The sequence below is a fragment of the Carcharodon carcharias genome, chromosome 13, assembly GCF_017639515.1.
Source record: "Carcharodon carcharias isolate sCarCar2 chromosome 13, sCarCar2.pri, whole genome shotgun sequence".
Lineage (NCBI taxonomy): Eukaryota > Metazoa > Chordata > Chondrichthyes > Lamniformes > Lamnidae > Carcharodon > Carcharodon carcharias.
The window spans coordinates 60759966-60784182 of record NC_054479.1 but is presented as its reverse complement, the minus strand read 5'-3'; the positions used below and the strand labels follow the sequence as shown (position 1 = coordinate 60784182).

Genomic DNA, 24217 nt, shown 5'->3' with positions numbered 1-24217 from the left:
ACTGCCACTGGGTCAAAATCCTGGGACTCATTCCCTAACAGCACTGTGGGTGTACCTTAGCCACAGAGACTGTAGTGGTTCAAGAAGGCAGCTCACCACCACTTTCTTAAGGGCAATTAGGGATGGACAATAAATGCTGGCCTAGCCAGCGATGCCCACATCCTGTAAATGAATTAAGAAGAGTAATTAAGCACTGTGTGCTGGGCTACAGTCTAGCTAGAGCACCTAGAGAGAAGAAACAGTGAGGTAACGGCATGGCAGGCGATTCAGAGACCATCAGCCAGTGAACCAATGTGTTTCCTGTGGCTGCATAATTAATGAGGCAGGAAGTGGATGATACAGCACAAAAACCCGCTGTTGCAGCGGGCAGATAAAACGACTTTTTCATGCCCGCTACCACACTTAGTGCAAATCTGGGACGACCTCACCTAAGATTTGTAACCCTGTATTTATAAAGATGCTGTGCACATGAACAAATAGATCAGACTTCATGTAGGCAAATGAGTGGGCAAGTTTGATAGCTGAGTGTGAGGACCCTTTTTATGGGTCATATGTGGGACATATCACACTGTTTTTAAACTTGCCCAATTTTGGACTGGGCAAAAAGTGAGAGCCAGGCTGTCTCTACTCTTGAATCAGGTCTGACATGCTCCAGTCCCTGTGTTATCTCCAAGCTATCTCACCACTTCAGACCCATTGCCCTAATTTGAATGGAATTGCTAAGCTTTTCCTGATATGAATACTTGTTTTGAACTTGCAGCAAAGAAATTCAGGTGGTGCAACTTATCTGAAATGGAACAGAGAAAATGTGCTGAACTTTCCAAGGCACTCCAAGCAGCGTTACCTCCCACAACAAAGAATTCATTCACCAAGTTGTCTTGCATTAAAGCACACAGTACAAAGGATTGCATCAAAAAGATACGGGTAAGGAAGCAAAGGTCAAGCATGAGGCCATCGGTTCATGTTTCCTTATTAAAGTGAACTTCTGCATTTACAAGAAGTACCTTATGAAATGTTTTACAGTGCTGCACATAAAACAACTTACTTTTGTAGACAGTGACTGTCATAATGCAGCAGCCAATTTGATTCACAGGAAGATCTCACAAACAGCAATAAGATGAGTGTCCAGTTGCTCTACTCTAGATGGTGCTTGAGGCAGTGAATGTTGGCTGGGATACTGGAAGGAACTTCTTTCTGCCCTCCAAATGGCATTCAGTCAAAGCAGGTAGATAGGTAGAGGGATGGAGTCGGTAGTTAGGGAATGGAGTTTGGAGTGTGGACCACTGCATATTAATTGTCTAGCTCAGTGGGTGGCACCTCCAACAACACAGCACTCTGTCAATTACTGCCTTTAAGTGTCATCTTAGATTACGTGCTCAAATCATGGAGTGGGGTTTGAATCCGCAACTTTAACAGAAGCAAAAGTGCTATCTATTGAACAAAGACTGACATCAGTTAATAAATGATGCAGTTGTTTGGACATGGTAGGTTAGAAATTTCTCTCAAGGGGTGACACAAATGGAAGGCATCTGATTGGCCACCCATTACAGGTAGTGTCTAGCTTTCAGTTCCATTAACTGCAATGGAATTAAATATCAGGTGCTGAGTATAACTGGTAGCTGATCTGATACTACCCAATTTGCATCAGCTCCCAGGACAAATTTCTACACAGATGGTTTCTAACAAGACTAAACAAACTATATTTTTTGTAGGGAAACAAGGCGGATGCAATTTCATTAGATGCTGGTGATGTCTACACTGCTGCAAAATTTTATGACCTCACTGTTGTGGCAAAAGAAATGTATCAGGATGGTGAGTTCCTTCTCGTACCTGTAATAAACAGAGCTTGCTTTTTCTGTATAAGGATGGCGAGTTCTTGCAGTATTGTTTCTGTATAGTCAGGGTGAGCTTTATGCAGTATCTGCCATACACAGCACTCCCTGTGTAGTCAGAGTGGGTTCTGTGCAGTATCCATAATATACAAAGCTCCCCAGCCTCTGTATAGTGAGGGTGAGTTCTGTATAGTATCTGTAATACACAGCGGTCCGTGCTCCAACTCCATCCCTAACGACCAACTCCATCCCTCTCCTTGACAACAGTCTGGGATTAAGCCAGTCTATTCATAAGCTTGGTGTCACATTTGATCCATGAGATGAGCTTCCAATCTCATTTTCATGTCATCGCTAAGATTGTTTATTTCCACCTCCGTAACATTTCTCAACTTCACCTCTGTCTCAGCTCATCTGATACTGAAACCCTCATTCATGCCTTCACTACCTCTAGACTCAAATATTCCAACACACTCCTGGCTGGTCTCCCACATTCTACCCTCTGTAAACTTGAGGTCATCTTAAGCTTTGCTGGCCATGTCTTAATCGCAGGAAGTTCTGTTCGCCTATTAGCCCTGCGCTTACTGTCTCATATTGACTGTTAGTCAAGCAACTCCTTGATTTTACAATTCTCAGCCTTGTTTTCAAATCCCTCCATGGCCTCAACCTTCTCTAGCTCTGGAATCTCCTCCAGCCCCACAACCCATCAAGATATCTGCACTCCTCTAATCTTGGCCTCTTGCACATTCCGAATTGTAACTGCTCTACCATTGGTGGCCGCACCTTCAGTTGCCTCGGTTCCAAGGTCTGCAATTTCCTCCCTACACCTCCCCACCTCTCTCTCTCTTTCCTCCTTTAATATGCTTCTTAAAACCTATCTCTTTGAGCAAGCTTTTGGTCATCTGACTTAATTTCTCCTCATGTGGCTCAGTGTCATGCTTTGTTTTATAATGCTACTGTGAAGCAGCTTGGGACATTCTATTGCATTAAAGGCACTATATAAATATAAGTTGTTGTTGTTCCCTGTTATGGTTTGATGTCACACTAAGCACGTCAAATTGTTGAGCCACGGTAATTTAAAACACATGCTCCAGATCTAAACCCACGCTGAAACTGACTTGAGAGTGCTTAATATCAGCGTAAGAGTGAGAAAATAGAGATACAGAAATTCCTTCTCCTCACACAAAGAATAAAAGGGATTTTTGCTGTAGGTCTTATAGTCTGATATTTAACTATCTTCCTTCCTGTTCTGTCTGCAAGGCGGCTGTTTGTATTCTGTGGCAGTAGTGAGAAATGAGAGTCTGGATATTCAGCAGCTAAGAGGAAAGAGAAGCTGTCATAATGGTGCTAGACAAACGGCAGGCTGGAACATTCCCCTAGGATTCCTGCTATCCCGGAATTACCTTCACTGGCACGAGAATCAAACCGTGATCGAAGGTAACCCACTTTCCAATCTTTGAATTCGAAGTATGAATCGTTTGTTGCCGAGCCATACACTGACCAAGAGGTCTCCAGGGTTGGTGACTGGGCTGTGCTGAATTAGCTGTGGTAAAAGTGCAAAAGTGCTCCTACACGCAATCACTACTCAGTGGTATTTGCTGCAGAACCCCTTTTAAAGTGTTTTTAAAAAAATATATACTTTATTCACAAAATATCTGAAAGAACATTACAAATCGTTTCAAAATGGCCATCACAAAAAGTGCAATCATATTCAAGTTTTCCACAAAGACCATGAGGTGCTTCAATACAATCAATGAACATTACAGACATTTCAACATGGTCATTGCAGGCAGTCAGACATTGCAATGGTATTAAAGTTATCTACATAGATCGTGTTGCACACTGAGGTGCTTCAATACAATTGTGATACATGTAATATTCAGTGTATACATTCAATGTGAGTCATACAGCCCGAGGGGTCTGTACAATTCCCAGCTCTCAGTGCACTATTGCTGAAAGGTCTTAGACAGCGACCTTTTCCCTTTTAAAGTGTTTCAATTGGTATCATACTGAAGGCTATAGAAAGTATCATCTTTTAATTGTGATTGAGGTATATGAAGTCTGAGTTGTATCCATTTGTTTTTTCCTTATGTCTTTAGAATGCTATGTGTTGGACAGTAAAAGACACACTGCCTTTAAAATCCAGACCAATTTGCTCTGAACCTTTCATAGTGACCTGACGCTTGATGCTATGAATCATTGCCCTAAAGGTTTACATTCACTCAAGGGCATTGTTGGTTAGGTCATAAATTTTCAACTTCAAGGAGCAGAACAGCCCCTTGAGGACTGATTGCATTGCTTGATATCATGCTGTTTAATCCTAGTGATAACATTTCTTTAAGTTTCTTTAAGTGAACCTTGAATTGAAGTTTTAGCCCAGCTAGCAGCATTTAGACTACAGCTGTAGTGTCGGTCAACTGCTTCAAACTGGACTGTGCATTTGGAGTCAGAATCTGCTAGTAAAGGCTGACATTCAGGATTTAAACTTTGCACCAACATTGCAGTTGTAGTGTAAATGCCCCGTACTTAATTTACAAGGACAGATTTTCCACATGGACACTCCCAGGACTGACTGTTGCTCATCCTGCCCAAATAATTTTATAATTGTTAGTCCCTGGTGGGCAAGGATACACTTATTCCAACTATTTCAACAGGGAAGCAACAGCTGTCATGCAGATGTAGCCTTACTTTGTTTATGCTCTTCATAACAAACAGTCTTATTTTCAGGTGGACGTAAAATATACCACAACATTATTTTGAAGAAGTGCAGAGGAGTTCTTCCAGGTGTTTGGCCAACATTCATCCCTCAATCAACACTGAAAAACAGATTATCTGGTCATTATCGCTTTGCAATTTGTGGGGCCTTGCTGAGTGCAAATTGGCTGCTCTGTTTCCCCAAATTATATATGTGCCCATACTTCAAAAACAATTTCATTGGCTCTAACCCGAGGTCATGAACAACAATATATGCAAAATCTTCCTTTTTTTAAAGGCAGATTTTCCAGAGTTATGCCACCAACAGGGAGTTGGATGCTTTGGGAAATCACAGGCAAGGCTCCCAAAAGATAGCACAAACTTGGAAAATTGCCCCCTTGGATAAGTCTGTTTTTATTTGTGCACTTGTTTAATCCTTGGGGAAGTATTTAACGCTAAATTTTGTTTTCCATATTTTAATTCTACTCTTTTAGGGATCTCCTTTTACAAAATTAATGTTATTAAAAGGGAAAGAAGAATTGCTATTTTAGGTCACATGTAGCTGACAATGATAAGATGTTACAAATTGGAGCTTGAATGCTTTGTTGGTTTCAAGTTCCAACATCTGTTCCATGAGTTATAGATATTATCCAGGATTCTTTTATTGTTATAGATAATCATAATTTTACTTTTGGTCACATCCATTTTTAGTTGGAATGTTTTAAAGGAATTTAATCTTAGTTTTAGTCCTGTCAACAAAAACAAAATATGGCTCAACAATTATTTACTTTATATTTGGATGATGTAAATGACACTGTATTATGTCAACAGTGTCATATAGGCACCTTCTTCCTAGCTAGTACATTCACTGCACTTTGTTAAGTTTGATTATTTAATAATTGGGCTATTTCAGAAAGAAAGCAAGCCTTTTATTTAAAGGTGAGTTGGTGCTTATTTGGAACCAACTTTTTTAAGGCTTTTAAAATAGAAAAATTTCTGCTGTTTTTTTCAACCTTTCCGCAGGAAGAATAAAAGGAAGACTTGAATTTAAACATAACCTTTCACTACCTCAGGAAGTCCCAAAGTGCTCCCTAGCCAATGGAGAACTTTTAAAATGTAGTCACTGATGTAATACAGGAAGAACAGTAGCCAATTTGCACACAGAAATGTCCCACAAACAGCAACATTGAGGAATAAATATTGGCCAGGATAACAGGGAGAACTCCCTTGCTCTTCTTCAAAATAGTGCCATTGGATCTTTTACATCAACTTGAGAGGGCAGATGGGATATTGGTTTAACCTCTCATCTGAAAGATGGCACTGTGACAGTGCAGCAATAGTGCGCTGAAATGTGCCTCATGTTTGTTAGTAGGTATAGGTGTAAACAGTCTGGCCCTGATGCCTGTTTAAAATTCTCATCCTTGTTTTCAAATGACTCCATGACCTCACCTATCTTTACAATCTTCTCCAACTCAATCATCTTCAGAGCTCTCATTGTGATGCTCCAAAGCTGACCTCTTGAGCATCCCTGTTTTTAATTACTCCACCATTGGTGACCATGCCTTCCATTGCTTAGGCCCTGAGCTCCGGAATTCCCTCCCTAAAACTTTCTGCCTCTCTATGGGTGGAATTTTCTGAGCCCACTGGCGGTGGGTGTGATAGGTGGCGTGCGCAGAAAATATGGTGCGACCTGCTTCGCAGCGACACGAAGGCAGGTTGCAGTCACCCGCTCATCCCGCTGATGATGGGCCACGTTTCCTGCCATCAGTCGGCAGGGAGCTAATTGTGATACATCAGCATAAATTGGTGTCTGGGGGCAAGTGCCGGCCAGCCTCAGAGGTGACTGCTGAGGCCGCAGGTATGGTGGTGGTGGTGGTTGGGTGGGGGGGCTGGTGGCAGAGGCGGTCCAGTGCTGTCCTGGTGCTGCATTCTGCACACAGACAATCAGGTGAGGGTCAGGGTAAGTGAAGGAAGTGGCCATGCATTAGGGATACCTGTATAAACTGACCATGCCTCTGCAACTGAGACAGATCAGGCGCAGCCACAGTGATATAATTGGGGTTGGGCTCCTAGTCTGCCTGCCCATGCAAGCAATGCAGAGGCACCAAAGAGCCACCAAGTGCTCCATATCTTACCTCCCCCCCTCACCCCCTCCACCGCACAGACTTCAAGTCCACCACCACTTTATTGGACCGCGGAGCATTTGGACTGCACATGTTGTACAATCTCCTCACCAGCACTGGTCATGTAGCTCACAGCCCCTTGCAATCTCAGTGCCCCAGTTTGGACCAGTGTCTCCCATGTTGCAGGTTGACAGGGCACTCATCTGTGGCCATCCAAGGGGTGACCAGCACTCGCCAGGAAGCATTAAGGGGTGGTCACACAGGGCCAGGAAAGGTGCTAAGTACAGCCATGATAACAACATCTCCCTCTCTTTCATGCTGCAGAAGGATCACGTCCAGGATCATGGATCCTGGTGACCTAGCCGTATACCTGATGGCCTACAGCAACCGTAGAAGGACTGAGGAGAGAGCGAATGAGGCTCCTGGCTCCGCAAAGGCAGGAGCAGCGACCTCATGAGGAAGGGGCAACAGGGGCTCCTGCTACCCAGGAGTGACAGCAAGCTGTGGCTGGTTGGCGCCTAGTAACAGCCAGGGTCTATAGACACTGCCTGCCATTCCTGCAGATGACCGAGAACCAGTGTTGCCGACGACTGCGTATGTCTAGGGACCTAGTGGCTCGCATCTGCCACTTACTGCAGGACTTGGTGCCAAGGGGACATGGAGGGCATCCACTGCCAGTGGCTGTGAAAGTGACCGTGGTGCTCAATTTCTATGCCAGTGGCTCCTTTCAGGGCTCCACAGGTGAACTCTGTAGGATTTCACAAGCCTCCACCCACAAATGCATCCAAGAGGTCACGGATACCGTCTTCTCCAAGGCACATAACTTTGCGCATTTCGCCCGGGATTGGGATAGCCAGGATGCAAGGGCCATTGGATTCGCCCTGATCTTGGGATTCCCACAGGTGCAGGGTACAATTGATTGCACTCATGTAGCACTCAGGTCTCTACTGCTGCACTTGATGGACTTCACCAGCTGCAAGGGCTTTCACTCAATGAACGTGCAGCTGGTATGCGACCACCAGAAGTGCATCCTGAAGGCGTACGCACGGTTTCCAGGGAGTGTGCACGACTCCTACATTGTGAATTGCTCGCAGGTCCCTGCAGTCTTCCAGGGTCCACAGAAGCTGTAGGGTTTGCTCCTTGGAGACATGGTCTACCCACACATGCCATGGCTGATGACACCCGCGGAGTGGCCTCAGACTGCAGCAGAGCGATGCTATAACATGCAGCAGCTCGCAACTTGGTGGAGCAGACCTTTGGGATGCTGAAGATGAGGTTCCAGTGCCTGGACCGGTCTGGTGGAGCCCTGCAATACAGTCCGCAGAGAGTGTCATGCATCATCGTCTGCTGTGCCCCTTACAACCTGGCACTCCAACAGGGAGACGAACTGCCTGAGGAAGAGATGGAGGAGCTGGAGGTGTCCTCGGATGAGGAGGATGCTAATAGGGATGAGGGTGAGGGGATCCTCGGTGATGACGAAAACAGGGATGAGGCTCTTGCACTGACTAGATGAAGCAGGCGCATTCGGGAGGCCCTCATAGCTGCCAGATTTGTGCAGGATGATGACGACATGCAGTGAAGTGTCTCCATAGATCCTCACATTGCAGTTGTGAATGTTTGACTCCAGTCTGGCTTATGGCAGCACCAATACCCTCTATGAGAATGTGCCTGTCATGGAGATGTAGTGGAGGCCCTAATAGTCTCCTGATCACAGGAGGATGATGACAACATGCAGTGAGGACACTCCAAAGATCTTCACATAACCTCTGAGAATGTCTGACTCCTGTCTGTCCAAGGGCAGCTTGCTTGCACTGCATGATCAGGGCCATCTTAGAGATGCAGCCATGAAATTTTGGACGCATCTGATGCTATGTCTGCCTTCAGCACCTCAGCCCTTCAGGAGCTGGTGCACAGCATTACTGGTCGCAGATGCTGGTGTGATGGGGGCCAGCCTGACCTTAAAGGTGCTGAGAGCACACAGAGTGAATGAGAGAACTCTGTGGCGCTTGCCCACTACATTCTGGCAGCAATGACCAGCACCGCCAAGGTGCAGGCATCAGTAATGGTTCCAGTGAGTGTGAGGTTGGACCATCACTGTGGTCTGAAGGCTGCACAGAGCACAGGAAAGAGGCCCTGGACTGAGACACCTGCCTTTTATCTTGTGCAAGAAGGTTTCACATCTGAGTGACAAGAACACAACTCATCAGAACAAGGAGCCACAGGCAGGGTGACATTCTTAGGGGTTTATTGACAATAATAAACAGTAGGTACAAGTGATCAACACCCATGCCCACGCTGTACAACTACTTTTACCTAACGTTCCTAACTCTGCCACTACGTCTTAGTGCTCCCCGGCCATCCACAGCAGAGGTGGAGGCAGCCTGCTGACTGTGACGCCCTGTCTGTGATGACTTTGGCAGGCCTCTGGACAGCCGAGAATTGGTAGGCCTCAGCCTGTTTTCGGGGTCCTGCTGTGTGGCAGTGGCATCCTCCTCGGCCTGTGGAGCTGGAGCTGCAGAGGTCACAGTAAGAGGGGATTCCCATGGGCTGGTCACTCCCAGAGTCATCTGGGTGGATGGCTCCGGAGCAAGCACCTACTGAATCTCCTCCCTATGGGTGTGCGAGGGCCCCTGGCTGACTCTGCGAGTGGAGGGGGTAGCTGGAGTGAGATCGAGCTGCCCAACACCCCTCTCCCGTACATACTGCTGGAGGCCAACTATGGCATCAGGAATGGAGTTAAGCCCATTCTGCAGTGCAGGAGTGGGAGAGATAATTAGTGCACGATAGTGGCCTGTGAAAGAGGACACATCACTCACGGTATGGTTGACTGATGGATGTTGGACTGCTGGATCCTCAGCATCAGCTCAGGACTGGTCCCAGTCATTGCCGGCCAGCTGTATAGTTCTGTTTTCAAATTCTGTCAGAACTTTGATCTCTGGTATTCCTCCACCTGTCTGTGACCTTTCCCTCCACTTTGTCCTGCATGGATAGAGATGGAGAGAGTGTATCAGAATGCCTCCTGGGCCAGATGATAAGTATGCCTGGCATGTGTGGATGGTGAGTGGTCTTATGGATGGGATGAGGACAATGGCGGTGTGTATGAAAGAGTGAATGGTGATATCCCTTGCACTGACAGTGAGTGAGGGCCCTGTGGTTGTGTGATGGGTTTGTGAGTGTGTGAGTTGGGAGTGATGAAAACAGTGACTTACCCCAGTGGAACGGAGGAGATCATTCATCCTTTTGCAGCACTGGATGGCTGTCCTCCTCTGCAGGGTGTTTGTGCTGACCACCGCTGCCACCTCCTTCCAAGCCGGGCTGGTGACTTTGCTGCCCATCCTGTGGCCAGAGTGGGGGTAGAGCACATTCTGGTGGGCCTCCACGGCATCCAGCAGTTGCTCGAGGGACCCATCATTGAAGCAGGGGGGTCTGCAGTTTTTTTTCCTTTGCTGGCTATGTCTCCCAAGCAGCGGTGCTGAGCTGGTGGCTGCCTTTTAAATGTGGTGGCTGGTATGATGCAGGGTGATGGTGGGCAAGAAAATGAGAGCTCGCTTGCCATGGAAACGGCGTGTTTTGCGGGAGTGAATAAATAATGAGGCGGGCTCAGGATGATATGGCATGAAAACCCACTATTTTTGTCGGCGGGTAGGACTCCATTTTACCCGCCTGCTACTGCGCTTAGTACAAATCTGGGGAAATTCCACCCTACGTCATTTTTTTCCTTTATGAGGTTCCATTAAACCTACTGACATCTGCCCTTATATCTCCTTATGTGGGTCAGTATCGGATTCTGTCTGATAACGCCCTTGTGAGGGCCCTTGGTTGATTCTGTGAGTGGAGGGAGTAGCTGAAGTGAGATCGAGCTGCTGTGAAGTCCCTTGGGATGTTTTACTTAAGGCTGCTATATAAATGCAAGTTGTTATTGCTAATCTCCCTCACATGCCTTCTTTGTCTTAGGGGCATAGAGTTTGGGAACAGGAATAGGCCATTCGGCCCTTCGAGCCTGCTCCGCCATTTGACTAGATCATGGCTGACCTGATTGTGGTCTCAACTCCACTTTGCCGACTGCCCCCGTTAATCCTTGACTCCCTTGTCTATCAAAAATCTATTTAACTCAGCCTTGAATAAAATCAACAACCCAGCCTCCAGTGCTATCTGGGGAAGAGAATTCCACGCACTAACTATCCTCTGAGGAAAGAAATTTCTCTCAACTCTGTCTTAAAGGATTGGCTTTTTCTTCTTAAACTCTGTGCCCTCATTTTCGTCTCCCCCACAAGAGGAAACATCCCCCTGGCATCCCCCTATTAAATACCCTCAGGATCTTATATGTTTCAATAAGATCACCACTCATTCTTCTAAACACCAATGGGGTATAGGCCCAACTTATTCAATCTTTTCGAAAAAGATCAACTTAAATCTAGCTGCTACACCTAGGAGTAGGCAAATCTTTTTCTAAAGGTATTCAGTTACCAATTGATATTAAAATCATTTTATGTTGACTATATTAAATGTGTTTAATTTTATGCAGCTGGTGGACATTAACTGGAGATTCACTTGTGGCCCCTTGCTGAGCACAAATTGGCTGCCCTGTTTCCCCACATTATAAATGTGCCTATACTTCAAAAACTATTTCATTGGCTGTAAAGACAATGGGCAGAATTTTGCCTTCGGCGAGCAAGGGGTGGGGCCCACTCGCCGACGCATAAAATGATGCGGGATGATGTCAGGCGGAATCCCCGATGTCACCCCGCCACATTTAAATTTTCAGGAAGGCAGGGGCGCAGCAAAATCAGCTGTGGGCCCACCAACCTGTCAATGGCCAATTGAGGCCATTGGCAGGATCATTTAACCAATTAAAGGACCTGCCCGTCCAACCTTAAGGTTGGTGGGCAGGCCAGGAGCCCCGGCGGTAAATAGAGAAAACATGAAACCTCATCCAGTGGCGGGATGAGGTTTCATGCAGGGTTTTAAAAATTTTAATAAAGTTATTCTGTACATTATGAACATGTCCCAACTCATGTGACATTGTCACATGAGGGGTACATGTAAGGGAATTTTTTTTTCTATTTTTAATATTTTTCAAAGTCCAGGTGATCTCCCTGAGGCTGCACTTAGCCTTGGGGAGATGTGCGTTCTTTCGTGTGCAAGTGTGAAAGAGCGCACTCTCTCTTTTAGGGAACCCCCCCTGCCTGCACAGGGAGTGCATAGCGCTTCCTGTTGGGCGGGCCTTAATTGGCCCACTCACATAAAATGGCGGTGCAGCCCGTTTCACTGGCGGGGATTGGCTCCGCACCCGCCAGAGGTTGTGTTGGTTCTGCCCCCCCGACAGGCAGAAAATTCTGCCCAATATATTCTTTAAAGTCCAATTTTCCAGAGTTATGCCACCAACAGGGAGTTGGACACTTTGGGAAATCGTGGCCAAAGCTCCCAACAGATAGCACAAACTTGGAAAATTGTCCCCTTGGACAAGACTGAAACTGAAATCATATAACATTTTAATCACAAAAAACACTATACTTGGGCACATTTAAACCAATGCTCATCATTAACTTTGCTTTCACTTGCTCTCATAATTCTGCAGCTGTGTACCTTGTGGATTCCTGAGCTTCAGTGAAAGTTGGTACGAGAAGAATTCTTTCTCATTTGTCTTCTTTTTCCATCTGTTCTTGTTTGCTGGACTTGACTATTCCAACACTGTCGTGGTTGACCTCCCATCTTGCTCTCTTCATACATTTAGGCTTATCAAAAAATCTGCTGCCCAGATATTAACTCACTCTAAGTCCTATTTATTCATCACCCCTGTGCACTCTGACCTACATTGGCTCCCAGGCTAGCAATGCCTACGTTTTAACATTCTCATCCCTGTTGTCAAATCCCTCTGTGGCCTCACCCCTCCCTTATCCCTGTAGCCTTTCCCAGTCCTAAAAGCATCTGAATGCAAATTGTTGTTGATTTTGAAGTCCCGAGATTGCTTACAACCCGCCATCTTCTTTATCAGTACATAATGGGAGTAACTTCAATCTGCTGCCCGTGCATCAGCCACCCATGGTCAGATTCGCATTTCCACATGGTAGCAAATTGAAAATCTACCTCAATGAGCAAATAAAAATTGGCTCCCAAAATACACATATTAAGAAAAAGGTTTCAGAAACACTGAAAAAAAAGCTTTTAACAAAAATAAGAAGGTGTCCTAAATTTCCTGTTCCTCTAAAAGCTTCCTTTGAACCTATTCAAGGCAAGAAATGCAACCATGGGCCAAAAACTCGGAAATTGTGCAATCCAATCATTTAAATATTGTTGGCCATCATGATGTGACTTGTGCATGAGTGGTATTAACCTTCAATTTCATTGGCTGATTAAACATATATTGAACAGATTAAAAAGGATTCCTAAAAAACAAGCAAAGACACTGACTTAAGATGGCTGCCACAAGTCACCAGATGTATGGTATTACAAGCTGACCAATTTCCTGGAAGGTTCCATTGTGGAATGCAATTAAGACATGCCAAGACATCCTCCTGTGGAGTTTCATACCTGATTACTTCAAAATATTTACTGAAACTGTACTGGACCTCACATTTGCATTTCTGTAAAGCTACTTTTCAAGTGGAGACAAAAAGTCTACCAGGACAATAGCTATATGGAAGGTCTTCTTCCTATCTCATCAAAATGGATGATGGATCATTCAGGAGTTAATGGTTGGGACATTACAGAATCTATTCACCTAGGTCGTGGGACAATAGCCACGGTCTGTTCAGTCATGAGCGAATCAATTACCTTCTGAAATCATTGTGGAGAGAGGTCATGTGACTGGAGTAACCCTTTTTGAATGTCTCTTAATCCAATACCCAAGTTGCTAAGCAGGAATCTGCAAGAAAGGTGCCTATGGAGCAGTAACAATCTCTTTCCCCTCCCTCCCAAGTTCAGGATCCTATCTCGAGGCACAGCACAAAGATAGAGAATCCCCACCAAAAGGAACATCAGGTGCAAAAATCATTGACTTTTGGAAAAAAAGAATTATGTTTTAAAAATAAACTGCCTCCAGAAATTTTAGTTTACATGGGCTTCAATGCCACTGAAATTTTAAGACCACAGCTTCAGTCAAGATGCCAACAAAGCACTCATAAGCAGTGAACTCTCTATTTTTTACCTTTAGCATTGAATTTTTAATAGGGTAGAAATGTAACTCCCTACTGTATATCTTTGTAATTTTGCATGCTTGTGTGTATGTGTGTGTGTGTGCTGCGAAGGTTGGGCATGGCTTTTATCTTTTTGAGCATCTTTATATTTTTATCTGGGTGGGTTTTTAGCTCAATAAAAACAGCTTGAATTCTAAAGGCGGTGAATTTGTTGAGTACTGTCAGCATGGTTTTCAGGAACAACATGTTCTTGAACCAACAAGAGAACAGGTCACCTGAGATTTAGTAATGAATAATGAGCCTGAATTAGTCATTAATCTAATGTTGAGGGAACACCTAGGTAACAGTGACCATAATATGATAGAATTCGATATTAGGTTTGAGAGGGAGAAAGTGAGTCATGAACCAAGGTTTAGATTTAGGTGATAAAAACAGAAAATGCTGGAAAAACTCAGCAGGTCTGGCTGCATCTGTGGAGAGAGAAACAGTGTTAACGTTTTGAGTCCAAAGAGTTCTTCTTTGGAACTGGGGAAAAGTAGAAATATGATGGATTATATGCTGCTGTAAAAGTGGGGAGGGGCAAGTGGAACAAAATAGAGGGTCAGGGATAGGTTAAAGGCAGGAGAGATTAAATGACAAAGATGCCATGGAACACAAGACAAAGCGAATGGTAATGATAGTGTTAAAGTCTAAAACATTGGTCTAGAGTTGGTGTTAATAGCCAAAATAAAGGTCAGCACTGTCTGAAAGTCAAATAGTAAAATGTGTTAATAGCAGAATAAAGATCAGCACTGTCTGAAAGTGTAAGAACATAAGAACTAGGAGCAGGAGTAGGCAATTCAGCCCCTCGAGCCTGCCCTGCCATACAATATGATCATGTCTGATCTCGTGTCAGCCTCAACTCCAATTTCCCACCCTCTCCTCATAATCTTTCAACCCAATACTAATTAAAAATCTGTCTATCTCCTTAAATTTATTCAGCGTCCCAGCATCCACTGCACTCTGAGGTAGTGAATTCCACAGATTCACGACCCTTTGAGAAAAGTAATTCCTCCTCATCTCTGATTTAGACCTACCACCCCTTAGCCTAAAACTATGGCCTCTCATTCTAGAATGTCCCATAAGGGAAAACATCTGCTCCACGTCTACTTTGCCTATCCTCTGTAGCATCTTATATACCTCAATTAGATCTCCCCTCATCCTTCTAAACTCTAGCGAGTTTAGGCCTAAACTGCTCAATCTCTCCTCATAAGACAAGCCCTGCATCTCTGGAAGCAATCTGGTGAACATCCTCTGAACCGCCTCCAATGCAACTACATCCTTCCTCAAGTAAGGGGACCAAAACTGTGCATAATACTCCAGGTGTGGTCTCAACAATGTCTTGTACAGTTACAACAACACTTCACTATTTTTATGCTCTGTTCCTTTTGCAATAAATGCCAAAATTCCATTTGCTTTCCTTATTACCTACTGTACCTGCATACTAGCTTTCAGCGATTCATGCACGAGGACACCCAGGCCGCTCTGCACTGAAGCATTCTGAAGTTTCTCTCCATTTAAATAATAAATCGCCATTCTATTCTTCCGACCAAAATGGATAACGTCACAAAAGCAAAAACATGAGAACAAAATGCAGACTGGCACTTGGGGGAAAAATTCGAAATGGAGGACACAGTTCATAGTCTGAAGTTGTTAAACTCAATGTTGAATCCGGAAGGCGGTAAAGTGCCAAATTGGAAGCCAAGGTGCTGTTCCTCCAGCTTGCGTTGGGCTTCACTGCAACATCGTAACAGGCTGAGGACAGAAATGTGGGCATGAGAGCAAAACGGTGAATGAAAAGGTCTGGGTCATGCTTGCAGACCGAGCAAAGGTGTTCTGCAAAGCGGTCACCCAGTTTGCATTTGGTCCCACCAATGTGGGTGAGACCTCATTGGGAGCAGTGAATACAAAAGACTAAATTGAAAGATGTACAAGTAAATCACTGCTACATCTGGAAGGAGTGTTTGGACTTTAGACTTTAATACTATCATTACTATTCCCTTTGTCTTGTTTCATGACAGCTTTGTCATTCAATCTCCCCTGCCTCTAACCTATCCCTGACCCTCTATTTTGCTCTACTTGTGCCTCCCCACCTTTTACAACAGCATAAAACTCATTACATTCTTACCTCTCTCCAGTTCAAGAACAAGGGGTGGATAGATAAACTAAGAAACTACAGGCCAATCAGTCTCATGTGAAATGTGGGGAAGCTACTAGAATCTGTTATTACAGACTGAACATTTAGACAAATGAGCTAACCAGAGAGAGAGAGACAGAAAATGGATTTGTAAAAGGTAAATCATACCTCAAGAACCTAGGTGAACCTTTTGGAGAAGTCATTAAATAGATAAGGGAGTGTCTATGGAGGTTATTTGTATGGATCTCCAGAGGCATTTGATAAGGTTCCACTTAAGTTACTGTTAACAAATATGGAAGTGGATAGAGATGGAGACAACATTTTGGCTTGGATAAGGAATTGGTTAGGAGACAGAAGGAAGGGATAATGGGAATGAACCTCAAGAAAATCATGTTTAACTAGCTTGCTGAAGTTTTTTGAAGAGGAAACAGAGAAGGTTGGTGAGGGCAATGCTGTTGATGTGGTGTATATGGACTTTCAAAAGGCATTTGATACAGTGCCACACAACAGACTTGTGAGCAAAATTATATGCCATGGAATAAAAGGGACAGTAGCAACATGGATACGGAAATGGCTGAGTGGCAGGAACCAAAGAGTAGTGGTTAATGGATGTTTTTGTGCTGGAGGAAGGTTTGAAGTAGAATTCCGCAGGGGTCAATGTTGGGACTCTTGCTTTTCCTGATATATATTAATGATCCAAATCTTGGAGTACAGGGCACAATTTCAAAGTTTGTGGATGATACAAAATTTGGAAGCATTGTGAAGAGGATAATGTAGAACTTCAAAGGGACATAGACAAGCTGCTATAATGAGCTATCAGGTGGCAGATGAAATTCAATGCAGAGAAGTGTAAATTGATTCATTTTGATAGGAAGAGCATGGAGAGACAATATAAAGTGAAAAGTACAACTCTAAAGGAGGTGCAGGAACAAAGGAACCTGGGCGTATATGTGCAAAAATCATTGAAGGTGGCAGGACAGGTTGAGAGAGCAGTTAATAAAGCATACAGTATCCTAGCCTTTGTTAATAGGGGGCAGAGAGTACAAAAGAAGGAGGTTATGTTGCATTTGTATAAGTCACTAGTTCAACCTCAGCTGGAGTATTGCATGCAGCTCTGGGGGCCACACTTTAGGAAGGGTATGATGGCATTAGAGAGAGTGCAGAAAAGATTCACGAGAATGGTTCCAGGGATGAGGAACTTCAGTTATGAAGATAGATTGGAGAAGTTGGGGCCGTTTTCCTAAGAGATAAGAAAGCCATGAGGAGATTTGATAGAGGTATTCAAAATCATGAGGGGTCTGGAAAGAGTAGATAGGTTGTTCCCACTCATGAAAGGATCAAGAGCAAGAAGGCACAGATTTAAAGTAATTGGCAAAAAAAGCAAAAGTGATATGAAAATAAACTTTTTTTATACAATGAACAGTTAGGGTCTGGAATGCAATGTCCAAGAGTATGGTGGAGGCAGGTTCAATTAAAACATTCAAAAGGGAATTAGACTGTTATCTGAAAAGGAAGAGTGTGCAAGGTTATGGGGAGAAGGTGATGGAATGGAACTAGGTGAATTGCTCACTCGGAGAGCCGGTGCAGACATGATGGGTCAAATGGCCTGCTTCTGCACTGTACCAATTCTGTGATTCTGTGAAGCTGGCAGGGTGTGACCTGTACTGGGGCCTCCACTGTTCATTATATATGTAAATGGTGAAAGGATGAAAAACCATATTTTTAAATTAGATAGACAGTAAATAATGTTGATGGGGAGGAGCAGAAAGTTGCAAAGGGACATCGATAGATTAGGTGAGTGGACAAATGGAGTTCAATGTGGGGAAATGTGAGATGATCCTTGGACAGAAGAAATAGGGATCAGAATATTTTTTAAATGGTGAGAAACTCGGAATTGTGGATGAGCAAAGTTAGGGGTTCAATTACATAAATCACTGATAGCTTGTGGAACCACCAAAAATTATTAAAAAGGCTAATGGAATTGGCCTTTATCTTAAGAGGACCAGAATACAAAGGGGACAAAGTTATATTATGGCTGTACAGAGTTCTTTGCAGACCCCATCTGTCCAGTTCTAGGCATTGCAGATTTACCTAAAAAGATTCAATTACGAGGACAGGTTGTGTTGCCTCAGCTTGTGTATAGAAGATTAATGGGTGACCTTCCCCATGGATCATCATGTTGTCATTATGTGTAGGCTTGTGCAAGTCAAGAATACCCTAAGGAATGTTGTCGGCATCTCTTCACTCCTGGTAAGGCCACCATGGTGACAAGATAAGGAGGAGGTGCCAGACAATGTGTCGTCCAAAAAGTCATCAACTGCAGAACAGGCAAAAGAAAATTTTGTATCTTACTGGCTGTGAAGGGAAGAAGACTGCAGTGGCAAGGGGTCCTGGTCATCGTGATTTGACCTCTCACCAAAATCTGACCACCAACCCGTCAAGATTGTATGGACGATGATGGCAGCCCAAGGTCCCCACATTAAATGAAGTCACATGCAGGCTGCTACCAGGGTCCAGAGTGGCAGCAGAGAAGCAAAGAGAAGGAATGCTGCACACGGATCCCACCACCTCATAGGACCTTCTGTCCCATGTCCCCAAAGATCAGCGGGTTGAGAATTGGCCTTTTCTGTAACATGAAGACCCATGGCAGAAACCTACGGCCCTGAGGAGACATCATTTTGAATTGAGAGACAGCCGATGACAATGAACAGGTGATTGAATTGTGGTGTTTAGCATCACTTTAAAAAGATTATCTGAGTATTTATCTTATTGCAGTTTGTGGGACCTTGCTGCGTACAAATTGACTGCTGCATTTGCCTATGTTACAGAGGTGACTAAGCTTCAAAAGCACTTTATTGGCTATGAAGCATTTTGGGGTGTGAAAATATGTGAAAATTCTACCATTATATTAGATAATACTGTGCATTGAATAATTGAAGATCTTTTATAAACTTGTCATGAGCACTTTGATCATGGAAAATGGTTCATCTTCAAGGACTAAGAATATTCTGGAAGAACTTATGTTTTAAAAGGCACTGTTCCTTAAAGCATTAATGCAGGACTCTGATTGCTATTCCTGGAAAGGCCATCTTTTTACAAGAAAAGGTAATTAAGTAGTCATAAAGAAGCTGGAAACCTCTTGACCCTGTTGACTGTGTACAAAGGGGTCAAATAGTAGCTTATGGCTCTGAAAAAAGAAAACAATGGCTGGAAAATAGTGTTTAAAAGCTGGTTCATTACTTCGGTGCTGCTTCATGATCTCGTTTGGACCTGGAAAATTTTATTAATTTTGCTTCCAATTTCCACCCCTCCATCATTTTCACATGGTCTATCTCTGACACTTCCCTTCCCTTCCTTGACCTCTCTGTCTCAATTTCTGGTGATAGACTGTCCACCAATATCCATTACAAGCCTACCGACTCCCACAGCTACCTCAACTACAACTCCTCACACCCCGCTTCCTGTAAGGACTCCATCCCATTCTCTCAGTTCCTTCACCTCCATCGCATCTGTTCTGATGATGCCACTTTCAAAAACAGTTCCTCTGACATGTCCTCCTTCTTCCTTAACCGAGGTTTTCCACCCACGGTGGTTGACAGGGCTCTCAGCCGTGTCCGGCCCATCTCCCGCGCATCCGCCCTCACACCTTCTCCTCCCTCCCAGAAACATGATAGAGTCCCCCTTGTCCTCACTTATCACCCCACCAGCCTCCGCATTCAAAGGATCATTCTGCGCCATTTCCGCCAACTCCAACATGATGCCACCACCAAACTCATCTTCCCTTCACTCCACCCCAGCGGCATTCCGTAGGGATCGTTCCCTCTGTGACACCCTGGTCCACTCCTCCATCACTCCCTACAACTCAACCCCCTTCCACGGCACCTTCCCACGCAACCGCAGAAGATGCAACACCTGCCCCCTCTCCTCACCATCCAAGGGCCCAAACACTCATTTCAAGTGAAGCAGCATTTCACTTGTACTTCCCTCAACTTAGTCTACTGCATTCGTTGCTCCCAATGCGGTTTCCTCTACACTGGAGAGATCAAACGCAGACTGGGTGACCACCTTGCAGAACACCTTTGTTCTGTCTGCAAGCATTACCCAGACCTCCCTGTTGCTTGCCATTTCAACACTCCACCCTGCTTTCATGCCCACATGTCCGTCCTTGACTTGCTGCATTGTTCCAGTGAATCTCAATGCAAACTGGAGGAACGGCACCTCATCTTCCAACTCAGCACTTTATAGTCTTCCGGACTGAATATTGAGTTCAACAATTTTAGATCATGAACACTCTCCTCCATCCCCACCCCCTTTCTGATTTTTCCCCCTCCTTTTTGTTTTTTCCAATAATTTATATAGATTTTTCTTTTCCCACCTATTTCCATTATTTTTAAATGTGTTTCCAACCATTGTTTTATCTCTACCTTTTAGCCTTTTTCGATTCCTTCACCCCACCCCACCCCCACTAGAGCTATCTGTACCTTGCTTGTCCTGCTTTTTGCCCTTAATTAGCATATTCCTTTAGATAATATCACCACCTTCAACACCTCTTTGTCCTTTTGTCTGTGACATCTTTTGGTTATCTCCACCTATCACTGGCCCTCTATCCAGCTCTCTTGTCCCACCCCCCCCCCCCCGCTTAAATCAGCTTATATTTCACCCCTTTTCTATTTTTCCTTAGTTCTGTTGAAGAATCATGCGGACTCGAAATGTTAACTGTGCTCCCTTCCACAAAAACCTGCTGGGTTTTTCCAGGTATTTTTGTTTTTGTTTAAAAGCTGGTTTTGGTTTTGGTTTCAAAAAGAAGGATCAACTAAGGAAAGAAGACAGCAGCCTTTTTGCAGTCCAGAGCCAGTCCACTGCCAGAAGTTAATATAAGCTGCTCCTAAGTTGCTCTACACGCTGGAATTGAGTAGCTGCAAGTGTTCCTCGAGTCCACCTGAAAAGCAGTGCAAAAGTCATCGATTGCTTCGCAGACCAGCACTGAGAGACCAACCGAATAACCTGGACCCCATTTGAAGGACTCGCTGTCTATCCTTTACTCTTTGAATCATTGACTGTTAACCTTTGGCAGAATTCATCTCTTTGTATTTTATTCTTTATTGGTGTGTGTGTGTGTGACTTAGGGTATTTCGGAAGAGTAACTAGAATATTTTAATATTTCACACTGTACGTTAATAAGCTTTGCCTTTCGACAAGACAGGTTTTATAATAAACTAATAATATTGTGGTTTATTGAAGAAAGCTGGTCATTGAATGGTCATTCTGAGATTAATAGGGAAAGCACATATTTGACTATATAATTAGCTGGAAAAATCATTTAAATACGTATTGTGACCCATGGAGTAATGGAGCAGAGAGACAGACAGTGCACTCCTCCCATTTCGGTCGTAACAAACTTAAGAAGTGCCATTCCTATTGTATTGTTTAAAATTCTGTTGTTGTGCTCAAAGGGTTAAGGGATTATTCACTTTTTGGCTTTTGATATTGTGCATAGAGCAAAATGAAGGGAGACATTTTCATTTTCTTGTCAGTTTTCCATCTTGGCAGCAAAATGCATAATGTTGAATGCATCTTTGAAAAACCAGTGTCGCCAGAATGTGCATTTACATAAGATGACTCACTCACTGTCTAGGCATAAGTCCAAATGATCCAGATAAGAGCAGTAATAGGCTGTCAAACACTTGAAGGTTCCAGTTGTACTAATGTTCTGAAACAAACAATAATGATTGTTTTGGAGTCAATTTTAAGAATATTGTGAATTTTGCATGTTTTTCTTTGTCTAGTTGTGTTTATCTCAAATCCATTTTTGCAGCATCCATCTTGAAAGTGGTGTGAAAAATCCTTTCTGCTGGAATGATGTACAAGGGCTAACTGTACTGTCCCAAATCTCCTGGAAATGGGCATTGTAATGCAATGGTTTTCAATTCTTTCTCTGCAAAACATCTTTCAATTTTGGAACACCTGTCATGTAGTGAAACTTCCAAGGTGCTTCACAGGCTGAAAAAAGAGCGGGGAGAAGTGCAGTGGAGGAAGGTTTAGGGAGGGAATTCCAGACAGCTGCCTTGACCAATTGGTAGTGAGGGCATTCGGTGGGGGAAGGGCGGGATGGGGTTTGGGGGGAATGTTGCGGGAGTACCCTCATTCAAGTGTGACATGCTTTGTGCTGCTCTGCTGTGTTCTGCACAGCATAGCCCTGTAGAGAAGGGTAGAACACAAGAAGGAGGTTGATGAGGAACAGCAGGAGGTGCTTTAAGGACATCCGGGTCTCATGCGGAGGGAGCAGCACACTGACCAGCATGGTAGGGAGGCCCATGATGCCTCAATCCAGGGATGCTTCTCCTTAGAGCAGCAGATCCTGGAATGGACTCGCCTAATGCAGACAACTGTCTCAGCACTTGCATCTGCTATCAATAGTCTAAACATATATAGGTGTCTCTTGGCGTCCTGTAGTCATAAAGTGGCACCAGCCACTTGCTGTCATCCCACACAGGCTGCTGCTTTTGCAATGTCCCAATGGTAATCACCTGACACATGTAAGGGTCCAAAAACTACCCATTTCATTCCTCTATCATTTATACAATTGATAGAAGCATTACGAGCTGCACCCAAGAGAACCCCAAAGTGATGCTGCCTTATTGGAACTTCTATGGGTGCTCCCTCCTCTGGCTGGAGAAGTTGTGGAGGCAGGATGCTCAAATTAATGTCTTGAAGGCAAGTATGCCAGTCCTTGTGATCCTTGGTGCCCCTTTTCATTGGCACCGCCCAAGGCTGTGCCAGTGCATCTGTGCAGGGCTAGCCCAATCATAGGTGCTTGAGGTACTGCATGTGTCTCTGACAGAGGGTCTCTGGGTGCAGCTCGTAATGCTTCTATCAATTGCATCAGAAGATGGAGCCCCTTCAGGAATACCCCAGTCTACATAATCTTGGTCTGCCTTATCCCTTTTACAGCCCTCCTGCATGGCCCCAGGAGTGAGAGGAAACTTGGCTGCCCATCTATGCAGCATCTCTGAAATGGAACGGTCAAAGCTGCAGAATGAATCTTACATTCTGTTCATGCCAGTCCTGCTCCTGCATCCAACTGTAGGACTGCTGCAGTTGACTTTCCATGATGGTGGCTAACTTTGCATGTGCTCATATTCCTGAGATATTGCCGTGCTCATACCATGAGTGGACTCCTCCATTCTCTGCGGAAGGGTGTGCATTGCCTCAGGGAACTCTGACAGATGGCCACACATGTCCTTTCACTTTCCACAGGCGCCCACTTTATATATGACCCCTAAGACTTAGTATCTCTGGCCAGGTGATCATCAACTGGGACTGTCCTTCATCTTCCAATGGACACTGCCCACAGCTGCCTCTGTCTCCATTACCTGTTCTTGCTCACATGTGATGCGATGCTCTCCCATTCTGAGTCACCTGAGGTCCCACCAGTCTGTGTGTATCTGTGTTGGTGGAGGGTGTGCTGGACTCCAGTGAATCCTCCGAGTGCATCTCTTCCTCTGAGGTTGGCATAGCCTCCACAATCAAATGGTGCCATTCCTCCAGCACTGGCCCTGTGGAAGAGAGAACACATCAGTTACTCAACCTCCTATCTCTCAGTAGCTCCTTCATCAGACATCTGGCTGATTATCAATTGTCCTCTAGTGGAAATGGCTGCAGGAATGAGGAATCTGTTCCAGGATGATTGCATGGACAGGACAAGAAGCTTTTACCCTCTCTCCACCGGACACGGCCATCTCACCCTTGTCAATTGCCTGCCCTGTCATGGTCCTCCTCCTCCATTAATTTCAGCACTGTAAGGTGGGCCACTCTACCCCCAGAATGACTACTTGACTACTCTACCTTTTCCAAAAGGCAAAGATCAAACATATTAAGATGGTGACACTTCCCATCACAACAGCATGAGGTATATTCATACGTACTGTTCCTGGCAACCTACTGTCCATGAGGTACATTAACTTTTACTGATCCTGGTAACTTATTGTCCATGGGGTTAACTCAACATCCTGCTAAAGCTAAAGTGCTGGGAATCCTTTCCTTGCGTGAGAAGTTGATCTGGGCACACAATTCCTCACATCCCCAGACAATGCCTGCCTTAAGGCCCTTCTGCTCAGCTGTGCTCATTATGTAATTACTTAGATACTTCATATCTGTCAGCTGGATGTTGCATCTTAATCACCTTGCCAGACCTCAGAAGGTCACTGAAGCGATCCCTGCACTCGACCCATGATCTGCTCACTACACTGCAGCTGCTGA

At 44.5% G+C, this 24217-nt stretch overlaps 1 protein-coding gene across 1 annotated transcript in view; it reads left to right on the top strand.

Annotated features, from left to right (window-relative positions):
• Positions 1-24217, top strand: part of zgc:172271 (uncharacterized protein LOC100000381 homolog) — a 205809-nt gene that overhangs the window by 16026 nt on the left and 165566 nt on the right. The window contains exons 2-4 of the mRNA XM_041202044.1: positions 761-924; positions 1713-1812; positions 3090-3266. Coding sequence (XP_041057978.1) covers positions 761-924; positions 1713-1812; positions 3090-3266 — 441 coding nt within the window. The remainder of the gene's footprint in view (positions 1-760; positions 925-1712; positions 1813-3089; positions 3267-24217) is intronic.